The sequence below is a fragment of the Sceloporus occidentalis genome, unplaced genomic scaffold (genome assembly GCF_023333645.1).
Source record: "Sceloporus occidentalis isolate IW3139 unplaced genomic scaffold, rSceOcc1.0.p SCAF_3, whole genome shotgun sequence".
Classification (NCBI taxonomy): Eukaryota; Metazoa; Chordata; class Lepidosauria; order Squamata; family Phrynosomatidae; genus Sceloporus; species Sceloporus occidentalis.
The window spans coordinates 208139663-208161482 of NW_028316983.1; the positions used below are offsets into that span (position 1 = coordinate 208139663).

Consider the following 21820-nt stretch of genomic DNA (forward strand, 5'->3'; position numbering starts at 1 on the left):
AGAAAATATGTAAGGGAGCATGGAGTTTAAGATTTACACGTGACTTACAGTACTCTGTGAACACACAGAAAAGGCATATCTCACATTAGATGGACAAAAGTAGTTATTAAAATAGGAATTATTTATTTTTAGATATGTGTATAAACTGCTTTGCATATCCCTCAGCAATATTCAAGTGGTCTGCAGTTGAAGAGAAGTTTGAGAAATACTGCATTATGAGATTCATACATCTAACTAAAGTAAGAACACTGAATCTATCAGATTTACATAACTCTTAATTCACCATTCAACAATCAAATCAAAATGGGTCTACTCTAGTTTACTCTAGCCATTTGATTTAGCAATTACACATTTGTTGTTCCTCACAGGAATAATATAATACTGCATTTAAAAGTATGTCCTCAGTCCATGGTTATTTTCAAAATCCAGGAAGAACAGAATAGACAAATGCAAACTGCTATTTAAACCATCTTATTATTTTTTTTATCGATCTCAGCTTGCATGTCCCTTAAGGCCTCTCACCCACCTCATATTTGAAAGCCTCTCCTCTTTTCTCATTCCAAAAATAATACATATCCATAACTTACAATGTTCCTTTAAAATCCTTTAATGAACATTTTAATCTTTATATTTATCATCGTCATTAGAAGATTATTGCCTCATGCATGATGATGTGTCTTTTCAGTCCACAATCTGGTGAGAAAGTGCAACAACAAACACTCACCCAGAAAGCCAAATGCCTCAAAGTAGCAGCCTGTTGCTAGCACCCTGGCCCACCCAGAAGGGAGACCACCTTGGCTGTCCAGCTGATGGGAGTGGAGGCCTCTAAGGAATAGCTCTCTATGGTCTGGTCAGTGACATTATCCTCATGATCAGTTAATGTGTATGATATTTTTTCCATGGAAATCCCATGCTTAAAGTGGTTTGAAGCAACATAAAAAATTGTACATGGTCAAATACAACAACAGTTTCTAGATAACTTAATAACAAAGACAAGACGTTAGACTAAACATCTAACAGAAATAAACTGAAATTAAACAACCCACTCATTCTATGGCCTTACAATAACAAAAATGAAGAAAGGAAAAGAATGCCAGGGAATAAAGTATCAGGAGAATTAATATGTACGTTTAATCTAAAGCCAGCATGGTGTAATGGTATGAACACAGGACTATGACTCTGGAGACCAGAATCTGAATCTTCACTTGGCCATGGAAACCCATTGGATGACCCTAGGCAAATCACACTCTCTCAGCTTGAGAGGTACCCTTCTGAAAAACCCATGATAGATTTGTCTTAAGGTCACCATAAACTGAAAGGCACACATCAAAAACAACAATCCAAAGCTAAATGCTAACTTTAGCATAAATGCTAAATAAGACCCAACTTCATGTTTCTGAGTATGTTATATGACTCCAAGGGTCTCTTCCTTCTCAAACTCTCCCTCCTCCTACTGCATCTTGCATCCCAAAACTGGGAGGAGGAAAAGTCATGCTGAAAAGAGGTTTCACTGGAACCAAAGTAAATATTTAGTAAATCATTCTTTTCTAAAATGGAAGTGCTTGAGGGCTCAGGCCAGGGAGTTTATCTGGGTATTACTTGACTTGTGCTGCTGTTACTGGATTTTGCAAAGAAACCATAGAATCATACAGCTGGAAGAGGCTTCATGGGCTATTGAGTCAAACATCTGCTCAATGCAGGAACTTCAGCTAAAGCATCCCCAAGAGGCAGCTGTCCAGTCTTTAGGCTAAGATCAAACCATCAGGATGAGAGATTACTCTTTCCTATGAGCTGTCTGCATTCTGTAGTGCACTAAGAAATGGGAGACAGGCAATATCCAGAAAGAAGGAGCTGTCACACATGGAGATTTTTAGAGCTTTTGCAGGCCAGTTCCGACGTGACTGCACTTCCAATGATGTGCATTCCACGTCATAACGTGAATGTGTTTACAGACGTGATTCCTTTCTATGGAAGCCCCTTCCGTGGCGCTTCCACAGTGATTCTAAAGTGACCCCTCATTTTGATGAATTCAGAAAAAAAGGGAATTCACAGAATTTGCATTCAAGCTCACTTCGATTTCACTCCAAATTGGTCTGGTGTGGAAAACCACTCTGCTGTCGCCCCCCTTGGCCCCCTGCGTCCTGGTCCGTCATTCCCCTCCTCCTCCTTCACCCCATCTCGCCCCCTCTGCCACCCTGCCACCCATCCCATCATTCCCATCATCCTCTGCTTTCTCCTGCATCCCAATCCTGGCCCCAGTGACCCATAGCGACCTATCCCATTATCCTCTGCCTTCTCCTGCATCCCAATCTTGGCCCCAGCTACTCCCAGAGACCTATCCCATCATCCTCTGCCTTCTCCTGTATCCCAGTCTTGGCCCCAGCTACTCCCAGAGACCTATCCCATCATCCTCTGCCTTCTCCTGTATCCCAATCCTGGCCCCAGCGATCCCCAGCGACCTATCCCATCATCCCCTGCCTTCTGCATCCCAATCCTCGCCCCAGTGACCCCCAGAGACCTATCCCATCCTCCTCTGCCTTCTCCTGCATCCCAATCCTGGCCCCAGCGACCCCCAGTGACCTATCCCATCATCTGCTTCCTTCTTCTGCATCCCAATCCTGGCCCCAGCGACCTATCCCATCATCGTCTGCCTTCTCCTGCATCCCAATCCTGGTCCCAGCTACTCCCAACAACCTATCCCATCATCCTCTGCCTTCTCCTGCATCCCAGTCCTGGCCCCAGCGATCCCCAGCGACCTATCCCATCATCCCCTGCCTTCTTCTGCATCCCAATCCTGGCCCCAGCGACCTATCCCATCATCATCTGCCTTCTCCTGCATCCCAGTCCTGGCCCCAGCGACCTATCCCATCATCCCCTGACTGCTTCTTCACCCCATGAAGGATGACAGCTAAGGAGGGGGCAGGGAAGGATGACAGCATCCAGAGCCCCACTGAGCATGTGTAAAGGTGCCAATTCGAATCGTTGAACCTTCCAATGTGGTAATACAATGTGCACTCACTCTGCTTTGCTTGAATCGGCATCACATGACTTGCTTGGAATAGAACTGACTTCGCTTCCCCCTCAATTTGGAAGGGCAACAGAAAAGCAATCAGGTGTGGTAAAACATCACCTTTTATTTTTTTTCCCTTTATTTATTTATTTGCTCAAGACTTAACAAAAATTCATAACATCCGATATATATTTGTACAAAGATTTCCAACGTCTTGAACTTAATCTTTTTCCCCCCATAAATAAAACCACCCTATCCCCACCCCCTCTGCTATATACATTGTTTTCTTGAGAATTAATTTCTTATCAAGCAATGCTGAAAAAGTAACCCTCTTTTGACATTGTCTCTATCGATCTGTGTGATTTGACTATTATCCACGACTCTGTTTTCCATAAACATTTCCCTTCCAACCGGAGATATATACTTAGTGTACTGGAACTATATACATTACAGTCCAGATAACATGTCCCATATATAATCTTTACACAAAAGTTTTATAATCCATAACCATAATCCGTATCTGCTAGTTTACTTATATTTACCTACAAACTCATACAGTCATTCTCCCAATCTTGAGACCATCTATCACTTCTTAGCAAAGTTAGTTTATCTAGTTGAACCATACTTAGCCATTTTTCCAGCCATTCCTGCACTGTAGGGATATTCTTATCTTTCCATTTTCGGGCGTAACATAATCTCGCTGCCGTATAAGCATATAATAGAATTTTCAAGTATCTACGTTCTTGTTTTTCTACAATAATATTCAAAAGATAACTCTCTGGTTTAAATTTAATCTTAATTTGTAGAATCTTTTGTGTTATGTCATGGACTTCTTTCCAGAATTTATTAACTGATGGACATGTCCACCAAACATGATATAATGTGGCCTGCTTACTTTGACATTTCCAGCAATTGCTGATGTTACTGCCTTGCATCTTTGCAATTTTATTAGGTGAATAATGCCAACGATAAAGCATTTTGTAGAAATTCTCTTTAACGTCCATGCTATCAGTGAGTTTTAAATCTTGTCCCCATGTTTTATGCCAAGTGTCAATGGGAATAGAGTATCCAAAATTTTGCAACCACTTCACACAGGCTTCCTTTATTATTTCCATTTCTGTCTTTCTTTTTAACAATAATTTATATATTTTAGCTATGGTTGCGTCTTTTGAATACAGTAATATCTCATCTAATTCGTTCTCTCCTTCCTCAATTCCATAAATTTTTAAGTCAGACTTTAATCTCTCCGCTAATTGATAAAAAGTAAACCAACTCATGTTATACCCGAGATCTCTTAATTGTTCTATTGATAACATTTGAGGATTATTGCCTTCCCATTCCAACAGAGTTTTACATCTGATTGTATTTTGGGCTTGTTCTCGCCCATAACCCCAAGCCTCTTGAAGCGAAGTCCAGACTGGTAGTTTCTTATAGAATTTCTTTTTGATCTTTACCCATGTTACATAAAGTGCATTCCTAACCACATGATTAACAAAATCTTTATGTTTTTCTTTTCTATCATAACATAAATACCCATGCCACCCATATCTTATATTAATACCCTCTAGTTGTAACAAATCTTGGTCCTCAAAATTAATCCAGTTTCTTACCCACTCTAAGACACATGCATAGTAATATAGTTTCAGATCCGGGACACCCAGACCACCATTTTCTTTCAAATCCTTCATAATTATTCTCTTTATCCGGGGTTTCTTCTTTTTCCAAATAAACTCAAAAATCTTTTGTTCCCACTGTATAAAAGGCTTATCATCTTTAACAATTGGCAGGTTTTGAAAAAGAAACATAAATTGTGGAAGAATATTCATTTTAATTGAGGCTATCCTGCCGAAGAGAGACAGATTCAGTTTTGTCCACCTTTCCAGATCTTTAGTAACTTTTTTCCACATGCGTATATAGTTATTTTCAAATAGTTCAGAAGGTTTTTTTGATAGTATTATTCCCAAATATTCAACTCTATTACTTATATTTAATCCAAGTTGTTGTTGAAGATGAATTTCTTCTTCAGCATTTAAATTTAGAGTCATCATCTGAGTTTTGTCTTTATTTATTTTGAGACCAGCAAATTTTCCAAATTCTTTAATTATATTCAAAATGTCGTCAATATTTTCCTGAGGATTTTCCACTATCAGAGCCAGGTCATCAGCATATGCTAAAATTTTACATGAAGTTCTTTTTATGGGATTCCACTACTATGTTATCTCTTCTAAGCTGATTCAACAAAACTTCTAGTGATAGAATGAAAATCAAAGGGGAAAGGGGACAGCCTTGTCTCGTGTCTCTATTAATTTTACAGTTTTCAGTCCTTTCTTCATTCACAAGGATTTGAGCTGACTGTGTGCTATATATCGCCTCAATCCAATTACAAAACTTACTTCCCATTTGAGTTGTTTTCATTACTGCTTTCATGTATTCCCAGTCTAACATGTCGAACGCCTTTTCTGCGTCTAGAAAGACGCATGCACATTTTTTTGAGGGGTTCTTATCATAATATTCTACCATACTGACTATGTATCTTATATTTCGTTTCATCTGTCTCTTGGGTAAGAAACCTTTTTTGATTTTCTGTTGTAAGATTTTTTTTCAGTCTGTTAGCTACAATTGCTGAAAAGATTTTATAATCTTGATTAAGTAATGATATCGGACGGAAGTTTTGAGGGTATTTAGATTCTATTCCACTTTTGGGTATTATTATTATAAATGCATTGGTCCATGATTCCGGAATTCCACTAACCGCTAAATCATTCATTAGTTCCAACAAAGGTAAACATAACTCATCATGCAGAGTCTTGTAATAGCCTGACGACAGTCCATCCGGGCCAGGGGCTTTCCCCTTTTTCAGATCCTTTATAACTTCCACCATTTCGCTCATCGTGATGTTATTATTCAGTAATTCTTTTTGTTCTTCTTCCAACCCCGGTAAACCAAATTTGTCTAGATAGATTTCTAATTCTTTTGAGAAAGTTTTCTTTTCTTTTTTTCACATTTTAACCTTAATTCGCATTGCTAGACAGGAGTGACTCTGGATCTGGTGTGAAAAAACATCACGCTTCACATTGCTAGAACAGGAGTGACTGAAGATCTGAGCTGCAAACACCCCCCCACACACACACACATGTGTGATAAGGTCCACTGTCAGAGGCAAGTGAGCCTGCTTATTGTACAATGGGCCCTTGATATCCACTGGAGTTTGGTTCCAGGACCTCCCATGGATACCAAATTCAATGGATGCTCATGTCCCATTAAATACAGTTGCATAGTAAAATGGTGCCCCTTATATGAAATGGCAAAATCAAAGTTTGCTTTTTGGAATTTATATGTATTTTTAAATATTTTCAAGCCATGGATGTATGCATCTGAAAATGTACTAATACTATTTGGTGTCTAAGATCAAATACATTACATAGTGAATATATGCTAGATATGCATAAACATGCCGAAACATTGTATACCTGTTGAAACTTGTCTTGTATTTACATGCGTTACTATTATACAACAAAAACGTGTGTGTGTGTGTTTCAAGTCATCTGTCAACCTATGGTGACCCCAAGTTTTTCTTAGGCACGGAATAGCCAGAGGTGGTTTTGCCAGTTCTTTATTCTGAAATATAGCGTACAGCACCTGATATTTATTGGTGATCTACCATTCAAGTACTAACCAAGGCTTAGCTCAGATCAGACAGATCTGGTGCCTTCACAGAATCATAGAATTGTAGAGTTGGAAGAGACCACAAAGATCATCCAATCCAACCTCCTGCCATGCAGGAGCTCACAATCAAAACTCCCCAAAAAGATGGCCATTCAGCCTCTGTTTAAAAACCTCCAAAGAAAGAGACTCCACAAGTCTGTGGGAGTGTGTTCTATTGTCAAACAGTTCTTAGGGGCTGTGTAGATCGCACCTAAGGGGCAGCCTGCAGCCGCCTCCATCTTCGCCGGATCGGTGCCGCAGCAACCGCATGCTGCAGCCTCGATCTGGCCTTTCCAAGATGCAAAAAAGGAGCCACAAAAAGTGACTCATTTTTTGTGCCCTGGAAAGGGCGCAATATCTGCAGTGCTGTGGCTTTAAGGCATTCCTTTGGTGCTGTGTCATGTGGACACAGCACCAGAGGAGCGCCGGTGCGCGGTGTTACACCGGCGGAGTCAGGGCATGTGTCATGTGGATGCCACACCCGACTCTGCCCCCAGGCTGGCCTTAATGGCCAGTGTGCACAGTCCCTTACCATCAGGAAGTTCCTCTTAATGTTTAGGGAGAATCTCTTTTCCTGTAGTTTGAATCCATTGCTCAGGGTCCTATTCTATGAAGCAGCAGAAAACAAGCTTGTTCCATCCTCAATATGATACTCTCGCTGGGAGAGATCATCCGGAGACACGGGGCGCGGTGTTTTCAGTACGCTGATGACACCCAGATATGTTTCTCTGTGTCGCCGACTGCTGCAGTGTCTAAGGATGGTGTCTCTCCTCTAAATGCCTGCTTAGAGTCAGTAATGGGCTGGATGAGGAAAAACAAACTCAGCTTGAATCCAGAGAAAAACGGAAGTACTAGTGATAGGTTCCCCAGGCCCGGGGAAGGAAATTTGTCCACCCGTCCTGAAGGGGGTCACACTTCCCCTGAAAGACTCAATTCGCAGTTTGGGAGTGCTTCTGGATTCATCCCTGCAATTGTCATCCCAAGTTGATGCGACGGTCAGAAGCACTTGTTATCAACGTCGGTTGATATGCCAACTGCGACCCTACCTGGGCCAAAGGGACCTTGAAATGGTGGTACATGCTCTGGTAACCTCTCGTTTGGATTTCTGTAATGCGCTCTATATGGGGCAACCCTTGTACCAAACTCGGAAGCTTCAATTAGTACAAAACATGGCCGCCAGATTGGTCACCGGTCGTTCCAGGTTTGACCACATAACACCAATCTTAAAAAATCTTCACTGGCTGCCTATTCGCTTCCGAGCACAATACAAGGTGTTGGTAATTACCTATAAAGCCCTACATGGCTTGGGCCCGAGTTACTTGAAGGACCACATCTCCCCATATAATCCGCCCTGCACTCCTGAACAACCGGGAAGAACTTGCTCGAAGTCCCTACTTCGAGATATGTTACTACTTCTCAGAGGGCCTTTTCAGTAACGGCCCCCAAGCATTGGAATAGTCTTCCCAAGGAGCTCCGTCTCATTACCTCCCTTGAACTGTTTAAAAAGAGACTTAAAACCTTTCTCTTTAACCAAGCATTCCCCCATGTACACTGAAGTTATGCTCGATCCCCTTTCCTCCCTCTCACTTGCATACACTTATGAATTGGATTTTAATTGTATATTGTAATTAATGTAATGTGGTTTTAATTTTATGTTGTTTTAATAATTTTACTATGTACACCGCTTTGATCACTGCGAAAAAGCGGTATAGAAATAAATTTTATTATTATTATTATTATTATTTTCTTCTCCAGGCTAAACATCCCCAGCTCCTTAAACCTCTCTTCTTAAGGCATGGTTTCCAGACACGTCACCAATTTGGTTGCCCTCCTCTGGACCATCTCCAGTTTGTCAATTAGGCCCTCAGGAAAAACATACTTCATACCAATACTATAAACCTGTATTTGTTATCTGCCAAATCAAGTTATTTTTCTACTTTCTCAATGCTTCCAAAGACACAAATTGTCCCAGCATGCCTGCTCCACTAATATAGTCCTTTCATTCTTCAGCTGCCCCTTGAGGTCTAGCCAAATTTAAAGCATGCCAACATTCAATGTACTTGAATCAGTGGTCAGTGCAGGAAAGTCTGGGAGGTGATAAGTAAAGAGAGGCAAGGTCTGTACTTTATAACAATAGGCCATATTCTGTTCAGGCACCTCTTAGCCACCATTACAATGCAATGCTTCAAAAGAGATCTTATCAGAGTATGAACATGTTACTTTTTTTTTACACTGCATTTCCAAAAATTGTCCAGTCAGCAGGGCCAGTAACTTTTTAAATCACTGATTACATTACATAGTCAAGCAACAGCTAACACAATCAGAACTAGAAAAGTTTATGTTTTTGGACTATAGCTCCCCAGGTGGCTGAGGGATTCTTGGATCTGTATTCCAAAAAATACAAATACAAGAGAGAGAGCGAGAGAGACTAACAAGGGACTCCTATACAACAGGTGGTTCATTTTAAGGCATGCCACAAGGGCTTTTTTGGCAAGATAGAATTGAAAAAAAAGAAAGGGATATTTAAAACTTCCTCTATTTACTCATTCTTTTCCACACTTCTTCATGTTTCCCCCACACTTTCTAGACATTTCTGTTCTCAGAAGTGGATGACAAGATAATGAATTAAAAGGGTTTGAAGAAGAGTTTGGTGCACAGCACCTGTGAGAGAGTTAAGCATCATCTCTAGTTGAACTATTCTCATTGACAAATGCCCCTGTATTAGCATTATGAGCTAAACCTGGGGCTACAGATCCAATTTTTGCCTTTAAAACTGTAATTCTTCCTTTAAATTATTCTAAATGTCACTTCTGATATAATTTTTTTCCTGCTCATATGATCCCATGAGCAACTGATCATCAAATCCATCTTTCCCCCTGAGGCAGGATTTTCCCCACTGCAGCCTCCCTCCATACTCCACAGATTAATCCACATAATCCATTCCAAAATGCATCAAACAGAGCAGAAAGAAACCCAGTGCATCCGTCCAAGATGCCTGCAGAGCAGACAGCTCCAAGCCATTCAAGCAAATGAGTTAAGCTTACACATCACAAGAGGGAAGTCAGAAATGAATATCACTTTAAATAGAAATAAGTGGTCTTTCTATTTATCTTTTAGGACTGTGGACCTCCAGGGTTCAAATTTAACAGACATCCTCTTACACCTGCTCCTTTTTAACCAGCTGAGCAAAACAAAACAAAAAAAAGCATTCAAAAGCGGAATCAAAATTGTTAATTCAAACAATGTAAAGGTAGATTTTGCAATGTCACCAGAAATGTTTTTGCTAGGAATTATGGGTAAATAATTGGATAGTAAATGGGCTACTTCTTTGATATACGATAACAGTTGCAAAAGCGCTGTTTGCTCAAACTTGGAAACACACCAAAGCAACGTCAACTGAATAATGGATTGTTAAGGTTGTGGAAATAGCCCAAATTGCCAAATTAATGTAGGTCTTAAAGGATGAATTAATTGAAGACTTTTTGAAAAACTGGAAACCATTACCTTTATAATATAGCTTTTCTATATATCTCCAACAAATATCCACTTCACCATATATGGACTTTTTGAACAATAAGAACTCTCATGATGTAATAATCTGTGGTTATGTTTATCAGTAACTCTAGTAAGTTTATTTAGTTGGATCTGTAATGCTAGAATGATATATTCATTCTTTCGGCTTTGTTTTTTTCTTTCATTACAGTTTGGATACTGAGTTCAGAGTCCTTTTGTATTTTAGTCAGTATTTAGCATGATTAGTTTGTGTTTAGTGCTTTAGTTTAGTGTTTCAATATTGTTTTTTAACTTTTGCTTTATTTATATAGGTATATTTATCCATATATGTATATTTTTTCCCATTTCTCTCTCTTTTTTCTTCTTCTTCTGTTTGCTTTGGTTGTGAATATGACTGTTTGTATGAAAATTAATAAATAAATAATTTAAAAAGAGGAATCAAGGTAACCTCCAAAATTGAGGTGGGATGTGTGTCTCAAAGCTGGGAAGACATGGCTGTCTGGCTTTCAGACTCTGGCTCCAGCTGTTATATCAAAAATTTCCAAAGGGGTAGCCATTTTTCTCTGTTGCAGCAAACACAACGAAAGTAAAGTTGTTGTTGTTGTATTTATTTCTATCTCACTTTTTTCAAGATTGGGATTCAAAGTGGTTTATAACAATTAAATAACATTGTTAAAATCCATAAAATACAAAAGTTAAAACACAATTAAACATTCAGAAAAAATTAAAACAAAGTCAAAACATATATCATTAAAACCCACACATTAGCACAGCAATTAGCAATATTTAGTACGCTGTGTAAGAGGGCCTTTCATCTCTCATCAAGGTGTGGCACCTTGGAGACTAGCAAATTTTACTTGGCCCAAGGTTTCATGGACTGCAACCCACTGGCATCTGAAATGGACACCAGTCCACAAAAACTTCCATTAAATAAAAAAATCTTAGTTTTGATTGTACCATGAGAATGTGTATATGTGTGTGTATATGTGTTTGTAGCATAAAAAGCCTAAAATAGGTCTGGACAGGATTTTAATATTCACTGAGAAGTATATCCATTACTGGGAAGAGCAGTTGGGGCCTGCTAGTTTCACCTTTTGAATTGACCAATTACAGATCTGAAAAAAGCTACAAATCTTGTGGTGGTGGGGCTATGATTTCACTAAAACTTAAGGGGTGCCACAGTGTGAGCTTTTAGATTTCATTGTGACCCCCTACCTCTCCCCTAACAATTCAAGCAGACTTCTACATTATTCTCTGGTGTTAGGAAAAAAAAGCAAACATTTATGAAGGATATTTTTGCAGAACACTAATCCAGAAAGGGTCTCTGCAGTGCCCTCATATCCTTTACATTTGATACAATTTTCAAAAGAATTCAATATCCTGGTCTCTTGAGTTTCAAAGCCTCCAAATAAATATGTCTCCCTGAGTCACTTCCTTGCATTTTGTTTCTCAGCTGGATTTCCCGTATAAAAGAAAAACCAGGAAAGTAAGTTTTTTGTATGCTTTATATAATGCTTTTTTTACAAAGTCCCTTGGGAGGATCAGATGGGACAGAGGGATGGTCAAAGAAAAGGTTGGGAAGGAGCCCAACATTGGGCTGAAGTTTTAATAGCAGTGAAGTTGGCAGTGAGGACCTGTTTGGCATTTATTGCAGCTTACTAGGCGTCAACCTACAGAGAAACTCAGGGGGACCAGACACCCTCCTTTTCCAGGACATGTCCTACATTTAAACCTTCTGTCCAGGAGGTATTTCAGAATGTCCTCCTTTTTTAGAATGATAAAGAAGCATACATTTATATTTATATAAATATATTTTTCTTTTTTTGGTCATGTTCTCTATTTTTCTTGAATGTCCTACATTTTGCAGTGCCTTGTCCTCCTCTGTGTTTATAACATCTGGTCACACTGGCCACGGCTCAGTGCTATGGGATTCTGGGAATTATAGTTTGTGGTGGCACCAGAGCTCTCTTGCAGAGAAGGATAAATGCAGGATGACCAGATATCCTAACTGCAAAGGAGCACAAGGCTCCACAAAAATGTAGGACATACAACAAAAATGGAGGGCATTCCAAATAAAAACACTCATATAAATAAAAAGTCATGCTTCTTAATCATGTTCAAAATAAAGGAAATTTCTGGAGTCCTCCTTGACTAAAGGATGATATGTAGGACATGACCAGATAAATATTATTTCATTTGTATGCCACCTTTCTCCCAGAAGGGGCCCAAGGTGGCTGATAGATTTTTTAAAAAGTTTTTTAAACATTACAATAAAAATTCAAAACAGTTAAAACCATCTTTAAAAATATACCACATTAAAATATACAAAGACTATAAAGGTACACCCAATACACCCCCACCCACCCCCACAAAAGCCACCCTGGCGTGATTATATATACAGTATTAAATGCCTACTTAAACAAAAAACTTTTATCTTGCTTTCGCTAGTTCTTTTATGTCACAACTATTGACTGTACATTTAGTGATATGCAGAAATTATGATTTACAAGTAACATTAGTACGTACAAAAACATTCCTATGGGTTCTGTATGGTGTGGTAGGGGAGGAAATCAATGGGGCAGGGAATTGACACCATGAGTTACCGCACTTGGTGACCTCAACCCTAGTGACACCACAGCTATGAGGCTGCATCTACACTGCAGTTGTAATCCAGGTTGGCACCTCTTGAACTGCCAAGGCTCAATGCCATGACACCAAACCTAATGACACCACTGGTTTGGGGAACCAACGGTGTCACCCTTCCCTTAGAGTGTTACCTGGTGCGATCAGCACCCCCCCCCACACACACACACACACACACCTCTAATGATACTCCTCCCATTAGACATTTTTAAAGTCTTTTTTTAAAATAGAACTTTCAGGCTTTCTGCTAGTATGCTGATATCCATCTCTTCTGTTTCAGTGATCTCATAATAACAGAGCCAGTTGGACATCTCTCATTCATAGGGTTGCCATAAGTTGAAGTCAGCTTGGTGGGGGTGGGGTGTGTGCTGTGTGCCTTCAAGTCATTTCTGACTTACAGCAACCCTAAAGTGAACCTATCATGGGGTTTTCTTAGAATCATAGAGTTGGAAAAGACCCCAAGAGCCATCTAGTCCAACCCCCTGCCATACAGGAACTCACAATCAAAGCACCCCCAAAAGATGGCCATCCAGACTCTTTTTAAAAACCGCTAAAGAAGAAGACTCCACCACTCTCCACCACTACCATCGTATCACCTGTAAAGAGATGGTGCAGCACTTTTGAGCCTAATTGCTCTTCCTAAAGATTCCAAGAAGGTGGAATCTTCTTGGCAAGATTTGTTCAGAGGAGGTTGGCCATTGCCTTCCCCTGAGGCAGAGAGAGTGTTAACTTGCCAAAGGTCATCCACCTTTTTTGTTGTTGTTGTGTGCCTTCAAGTCGTTTCTGACTTATGGTGACCCTAATGCTATCATGGGGTTTTCTTGGCAAGATTTGTTCAGAGGAGGTTGTCAGAGGAGGTTGGCCCTTGCCTTTCCTGGAGTTTATCACAATGGGGCTAATTTTGGCATTAAAGAGAGATGAAAGCACATTTAAAGCATCCTGCAAATGAAGTGAAAATGGTGAGTAATTGTGCAAATGATTATTACACACAATTGTGCAAATAAAGTGATATTGGAAAAGCATTGTCGCTGAAATCCTGAAAGTAAAAAGATGCGCATTAATGCTTCTTTGTGACCACTTTAACGGCAGGTTTTGTGCGACATTGGGTGAAATGGATACGTGTAATTACCCGATATTCACGGGATAAACTGCCATGTGATAAACTCCCCTGAGGCTGAGAACATGTGACTTGCCCAAGGTGACCCAGTGGGTTTCATGGCTGGGCTGGGAATCAAACCCTGGTCTCCAGAGCCCTGGTCCAACTCTCAAACCACAACACTACTACTGTGACTACTGTGGCAAATAGTATAAATGCAATTAGTTTGACTGGCATTGTGCTGATTTGCCCTTGCCTTGCTTGAGGCTGGGAGAGTGTGACTTGCACAAGCCTCTCCTCCCCCCCACACACACACACCTTTGCCGTGTGTCTTCCAGTCATTTCCAACGTATGGCGGCCCTAAGGAGGAGTATCAGGGGTTTTTCTTGGCCAGATTTGTTCAGAGGAGGCTGGCCCTTGCCTTTCCCTGAGGCTGAGAACATGTGGCTTGCCCAAAGTGACCCAGTGGTGAGCCAGTGGGTTTGATGGCTGAGCTGGGAATCAACCCCTGGTCTCCAGAGTCCTAGCTGCCTTGTGTCCCTGTGCTGGGAGGAAGGCAGGATATAAATAAACATAATAATAATAATAATAATCATCATCATCATCATCATCCAACTGTCAAACCACAATGCTACTGCTGTAGCAACTGTGGCCAATAGTATAAATGCAGTTAGCTTGGCTGGCGTTGCGCTGATTTGCCCTTGCCTTCTCCTGAGGCTGAGAGAGTGTGACTTGCCCAAGGTCATGGCTGAGCTGGGACTCAAGCTGAGGTCTCCAGAGAGTCCTACTCCAACTCTCAAACCACAATGCTACCGCTGTACCTACTGTAGCAAATAGTATAAATAGATAGTTTTTGGTGAGGTTTTGGGAGGGCTATGTGGCCCTGTTCTAGAAGAGTTTCTTCCTGATGTTTTGCCAACATCTGTGGCTGGCATTCTCTGAAAATGCCACATAGCCCCCAAAAAACCACAAGAAACGATGGATGCCAGCCATGAATGCTGTCGACTTCAGATTGGAAATCAATATAAATACATCCCCTTAGCTTGACTGGTGTTGCACTGATTTGCCCTTACCTTCCGCTGAGGCTGAGAGAGTGTGACTTGTACAAGCCCCCCTCCCCCCCTTTGCTTGAGTCGAAATAGACCACAAGGGTCATGCAGCCCAACCCTGCCTCCCCTGCCATGCACCAGAAATCTTTTCCAGAGTAAAAAACATGCTTCTAAACCTGGCATACTGAATCGGTTTTGTTGCAGGTCACTCCTGGCGCCCCGAAGGAGGAGGACTATCAGGGGGTTTTCTTGGCCAGATTTGCGCAGAGGAGGCTGAGGGCAGGAGGAAGCCCCCCTTGGGAGCCTGGCAGCCCCTTCCTCCCAGGGCCAGGGCTCCCCCCTTCCTTCCTTCCTTCCTTCCTTCCTTCCATGGCATCCCTACCTGGGCACACCTGGGCGTAGTCGTAGCAGCAGTCGCCCGTCCGCTGGCACTCCTCGTCGCAGTAGCAGGTGCCATAGGCTCGGCTGAGGCGCCAACCGGTGCTGGCACAGCTGGGCTCCTTGCCTGGGCAGCAGCGCCCTTCTGCAGCACAGCCAGCCCTGGCACAACGAGCCAGTGCCAGCAGCAGCAGCAGCAGCGCCAGCAGCACCCCAAAAGCCAGGCTCCCCATCTCCCTGCAGAGGAGGGCAGAAGAGGGGGGTAAGCAAGCCCCCTGGCAAGCTCTGCCCTGGGCTCTTTTCCCTGCTGCCCACCTTCTTACCCTGCCCTCCTTCTGTGGGCCATGGAGAGGCAGGGAAGGAGGCTTTCAGTGCCAAGTCCAGAAGACAGAGGAGACCCTTCAGTCACACACCACTTAAAAAAGGCGCCAAAAGGAGGGAGCCCCTCTCTGTCCCGGCTGCAGCGAGCCAGGAGGGATTGCGGGGCTCTGCTGGAGGGAAAGGAGGGATGCTCCAGGGCCAGCCAGGAGGAGGAGGAGGAGGAGGAGGAGGGAGGGCTGGCAGAGGGAGAGCAGCCCAAGAGCCTCCAGGGCAGAGAGGGACAGCCTCTGGGCCGCCTCTCTCTCTCTCTCTCTCTCTCTCTCTCTTCAGCCACCTCTGCTGACCTCCTCCTTCCCTCCAGGCCCAGCAGGAGAGGTTGGGAAAGTGAGAGGGGGGCACCTCCAGGATCAGAATGGCTTGGAAAGATCTTGGAGTGTCCAGAACTGGACCAGTTCACACGCTCCCTCAGGAAGAGAGCTCTCCACAAGGTTAAAGCAGAACGGTTACCGACCGTGGAGAGAGAGAGAGAGCGCATGTAAGACTGTGAAGGATAATGGTTCAAAGGTACCATTTTTAGTGGCCATCGATGTTTATCTGGGAAAGCCAACATCTCTTTTTGGCAATTACTTTTAAAAAAGGAAAAATTATCAATAAAATGTTATAGCAAATAGAGGACAACTCAAATGAGAAAGATCGTTCCGAGTTAGATACTTAAAAAGTCTGTATTTCTAGAATAGAACCTATTTTAATTTAATTTTTATAACAATATGCGGTGTGATATGTATGTATGTAAGATGGTACTTATTATCAATAAATAAAGATTTATTTATTTGTTGTAAAGGAAAAGTGCCTCCCTGAAAGGGGTGCCTTCAAAGCGCAGAGATGCCCTGGGATTCTGAGGGGGTCTAACTTTGGGGAGACATTTATCCATAGTCACCAGACCTGGCCTTCCTTTATTTGTTTGTTTGTTTTGCCTCCATTTCAGCCTCCTTGTCCAGGAGGAGTTCCAAAAAGCTCTTCCCTTTGGAGCAGGACTCAGAAGCAGGGATTCATATGGGCTTCATTCCCACTTATGAATCAATCAGTTTGCAATCCGAATCGATGGAGCAATTTGGCAGCGGAGTGTGGTTCCCATTACATTTGCCCTGATCGCATTCCCCTCCCCTGTAAAATAACCCACTTGTGGTTCACACTGACAAATGAATTGATTCAAAATGGACCCTCTCCAGCTGGCCGAAGGGCAAATATAAATCGATTCCTATCCGCATCTGGTTCACGCTTGCACAGAATTAATTTATCCAAAAAGACACAGAAAACATCACACGGAAATATTCCTCTTTTATATGTTAGGGTCTTACTTTTTTTTATGGCAAATTAAGATTTTACTTGACCACATCAGCTAGATTAATATACACATCAAAATGGAAAGAAAATAACAACACCAGACATAAAAGATTGGTTATTGAAAGTGTATAATTGAATGGAAATTGATACGTTAACACAGTCATTACAAAAAAAAAGACCTCTTGAAAGCTTTAAGAGAGATTGGAACCCTTTGATCAATTACTTAAAAAAACCAAATGGGGACAAAATTGGGTTATAGATCTGGAATGAATGATAACAAACAGATTGACAGAAAGTAAAAGGAAGATAAACACCAAATTACATATTTCTGGAAGACCTGTTCTTCCTTTGGTCACAATAATTATGTGATAAATGTATTGTTTGCTGTATTTGAGAGAAAGGTTTATATTAACAAATATCAGAAGAAAATGGAAAGTGAGGAAGATTCATAGATAGTTTAAATATGAGGTCCTACATTTTTTTTGTGGTGCTTTGTCCACCTTGGCAGTGAGGACAGGGTGACCAGATGTCCTCCTTATTCCAGGACCTGTCCTCCATTTCAGCCTTCTTCCATCTAGGAGGCATTTCATTTATACGAGTAAATTTATAGGACTTTTTTGAGTTTTTCCTGTGGTCATGTCCTCCATTTTTCTTGAATGTCCTGCATTTTGTGGCACTTTCTCCTTTGTGGTTTAAAACATCTGGTCACCCTTGAAGGAGAGGATGAGAGTGGGAAGACTGGGATATGTGCATTTTCTCTTGCATGAAGGAGCCCCTGAACTAGGGTGACCAGATGTCCTCTAACTGCAAAGGAGGATAAGGCACCACAAAATGAAGGACATTCGGGGGAAATTGAGGACATGACCAAAGAAAAGCAAAAGACACGCCTAGAAATATATAATAATAATAATAATAATAATAATAATAATAATAATAATATGTTCATGCTTCTTAGTCCTGCTCAAAATGGAGGATATTTTGGAATTCCTCCTAGACAGAAGGATGAAATGTAGGGGTTATGGTCACCCTGGTGTTGTATGAAGTATCCCCTGAACAGGTGAAGAGAGTACAGAACTCCTCTCCTGGGGAGAGGTTTCCCACCAGATTTGAATCATACACCCCCCCGCAAGTATCCATTGGCATCATCCAGTGCAGTAACTCATGGTGTCACCCCCACATTGAGTTCCTCCCATACTACACATAAAGAATCCTTAGGAATATTTTTTTTGCACTGCTACTACTCATAAATCATAATCCCCATATATCACTGACTGTCATATTAATAATTGTGAAATAAACAACTAGTAAATTATATAGGTATTTAAAGGTATAAATTATACCTTTAAATTACAAGATTATACTCACAGACTAAATGTACAGTTGGCCCTCCACATTTGCAGTTTTGATTTTGCAGATTTGATTATTTGTGGGTTTGATCAACATATTCGCTCTAGTAATATCTAAGTCTTCCAGCACAACACTGCCAGAAGTTGGCCATAGAGTTGCGCTGGAGAAACTAGATGTTCCTAGAAAAGAACACTTCTCTAGGTGTTTGTAGTCCTCCAGCATGAGTCTGTGATCAGCTGTGGAACACAGAGTTGCACCGGAAGACTTGGAGATTCCTAGAGATGGGCTCTCTTAGGGTAAAAAGAATAGTGGTTTTTTGTTTGCAGTTTTTCCATATTCATGGGGCTCCTTCACCCCTAAGCCCAGCAAATGTGGAGGGACCACTGTATTTACACATACATAGTTTCATGTGAACATTTGGTAAGATGTTATGTTTTTATGAAAATTTTAAAATAATGTTTTAAAAAAACCTGGGACCTCTCCTTTCTCCTCTCACAGAGTTTCTTCACACTCACACCATCTCTTCGGTATTTTAAAGGGACACAAATTTGAGCAGAAATGGCTGCGGTGTTCACTTGAGGTGCCAACCCTAGGGTATCACGATGTGCGGTCCACACACCCTGCACCTCCCAAGTGATGCCACTGTAAGCATCTCTTTCATTTTTTTTTCTTTCTTTCATTTTTCCCACTAGAAATCCAGCCTTGCCTCTACAATAGTCCAGGAGATTCAATCATTCCTACCTGCTTGAAAGGTTGGGAGGAATTTACATTACAGTTATATATTTATTTTTCTGTATTTACTGGCTGAGTTCCTACATTGTGGTCGCATACCATAAATCTCCCCATGCAGAATTATGCACTGATTTTTTTTTGCACAGCCATGCACTGGAGAGAAAGACTGTAGAATTCAGTGCGCAGATCAATGTATAACCCAAGGCACAAATTGATGCGTGCCTGCCATATATAAAGGCACCACACATGAAAGTTCACTTCCACAACCTTGAAATGAATGTGGACATTCCTCATTAGACAAAAAAAAAAAACATTTCCATAGGAGAACTTATGCATGCATAAGACACCAGCAGGATTCCAGACTTTATCTCGTCAGCAGAGTTCCAGGCAGAGTGCATGATTTTAATTTGATTTGTTTTGCAGAATAACATTGTGAGGAAGCAACTTTGAGAGGGATAAATAAGACTCATTGCTCTTTTGTAGCAAAATTCACAGGGCTTTGTTGCACTTTAAAAAACTAAGGAGGATATCACATGACTGAAATTGGACGTATAATCCAGTGTCATCCTGAATGCAATCATGCGTATTCACGTTATTGTGCAAAAGGTCACCACACGCGATCACTGGCAGTTCGAACGCACTCCGAATGCAATCACGTGTCAATCCACAGTTGAGTAAATTCAGTGAACTAGCGAAGTCATAAACCCTACTCCTAGGCAACTTCGCACTCAGTGCGCTGTTGTTTGGTGTGATGTGCATGTCTCCTTTGGTCCTCATCCCCCCCCCCCAAAATCTGGAAGGGGGGGTTCCCATGAAGCCACACTGTAATTCTGCTTCAATTTTGCTTCCGCTTGTCCTTCAGCATTGCTGAGGGGGGCTGCTGCCTGCTAATTAAGAGGCATGGACTCGGAGCTATTGGATAACCATTATATTCATGTTTTAACATAACAAAAGTGAATATATGCCCGTTTTAACGTGAATAGAGCATGTTCTTTCAACCATTCTTCCCACCCCACCCCCCCAACCTCTTTTGTAAATTGTGGGGTTCCTTGGTTCCTCTCTCTCACTTGCCTAAATATGCTATGCTCCAGTCATCTGGAGTCTCACTGAGCATGCTCAAGGGTGCCAATTCACAATTAAGAACCCACCGATGTGATGGCTTACTTTGCACAGAATCTGGGTCATGTTCGGGGAGGCCATTACAGTGACTTTAAGGTGTGATACGTAATCACATAATTGCGTGAATTTTCGAATTGACCTTGCTATCTTCTCTTTCAAAATTGAGAGCCTCCCGTCCCATTTGATAAACTCCTAAGAACATAATCACACCATACAGTTATTCCATCATAGCAATGCATTAGTCCCATTTTTGTGTCAGACTTTTCATATGATGTCATTGCTCTCCAGGCACTCTTGTACTGCAGCATCATTGAAAACATAGGGTTTTTTTCCACACTGGAAATAATCATGTAATGACCTCTTTCCTGCAACAATTCAGTAACCATTTTGGGTGTGGATGTCTCATAGCATATTGTTCCACAAATTATCCATTAGTGGGTGTGGTGTGAGTGTGTCCCACCCTAAAGGATCCCGAAGGATATCTCTACCAAAGAAGCCTCAAACCACCTACAGCGTGAGGGAGGAATCATAGAATCATAGAATCGTAGAGTTGGAAGAGACCACTAGGGCCATCCAGTCCAACCCCCTGCCATGCAGGAAATCCAAATCAAAGCATCCCTGACAGATGGCCATCCAGCCTCTGTTTAAAGACCTCCAAGGAAGGAGACTCTATCACCTTCCGAGGAAGTGCATTCCACTCTCGAACAGCCCTTACTGTCAGGAAGTTCCTCCTAATGTTCAGGTGGAATCTCTTTTCCTGTAGCTTGCATCCATTGTTCCGGGTCCGGGAAGCTGAGGGGCTTGTGCACATGGAAATCCATAACTGCTGTCTGCAAGTACTGTCCAAATGGGCTTATGCACATGGAAGTCACTGCTCACTGCAAGTGGAGAACAGTGCTTCATGATCCCCTACATATGTGTATGTGTCTTGGGGGGAAGAATGTTACTGATTTCCATGTGCACAAGCCCCTTTTTGGACAGTGCTTTGTGATTCCCTACTTCTAGGAAGCAGAGTTATTGACTTCTATATGCACAAATACCTTTTTGGGCAGTGTTTCATGATCCCCTGTATCTGGGGAAAAGAGTTATTGACTTCCATGTGCACAAGTCCATTGTACAGTTATGATGTCATAACATTATTGTGCTATTATGCAATACTTTTTTTTTAAAGGCCAAACATATGGAAGAAAAAACACATTGCATTCTCTATTCTCTTTGAAGGAGAAAGAAATAAAGATGGCAAGGGATGGCGTGATTGATAGTAATGGCATCATAGACGTATTGCACTATTATGGCTACAAACTGTTTTTTAAAAAATTAGACAAACCAATCAAGAAGTGAGATGTGGAGCACAGAAATTGGTAACGACGGTATTAATGCAGAGAGAGAAAATAATGTAAATGACAGACAGTACAGTGTGCCCTTCCTCTCTGTGGGGATTTGTTCTGGACCCCTCTACAGAGAAGGAAAAATGTGGGACATTAGTCCCATTGTCCTCAATGGTGGACGCGATATGTGCATGGTCGCATGCACACACCCCTATTGAAAGCAGTGGGGCTTGCA

The 21820-nt window shown here is 41.6% G+C and overlaps 1 protein-coding gene across 1 annotated transcript in view; it reads right to left on the reverse strand.

Moving 5' to 3' along the window:
- SBSPON (somatomedin B and thrombospondin type 1 domain containing) overlaps positions 1-15902 on the reverse strand; it is a 26114-nt gene extending 10212 nt beyond the window's left edge. The window contains exon 1 of the mRNA XM_089517458.1: positions 15399-15902. Within this exon, the coding sequence (XP_089373584.1) occupies positions 15399-15627 (229 nt within the window). The 5' untranslated portion in view covers positions 15628-15902. The remainder of the gene's footprint in view (positions 1-15398) is intronic.
- Positions 15903-21820: the final 5918 nt, after the last annotated feature.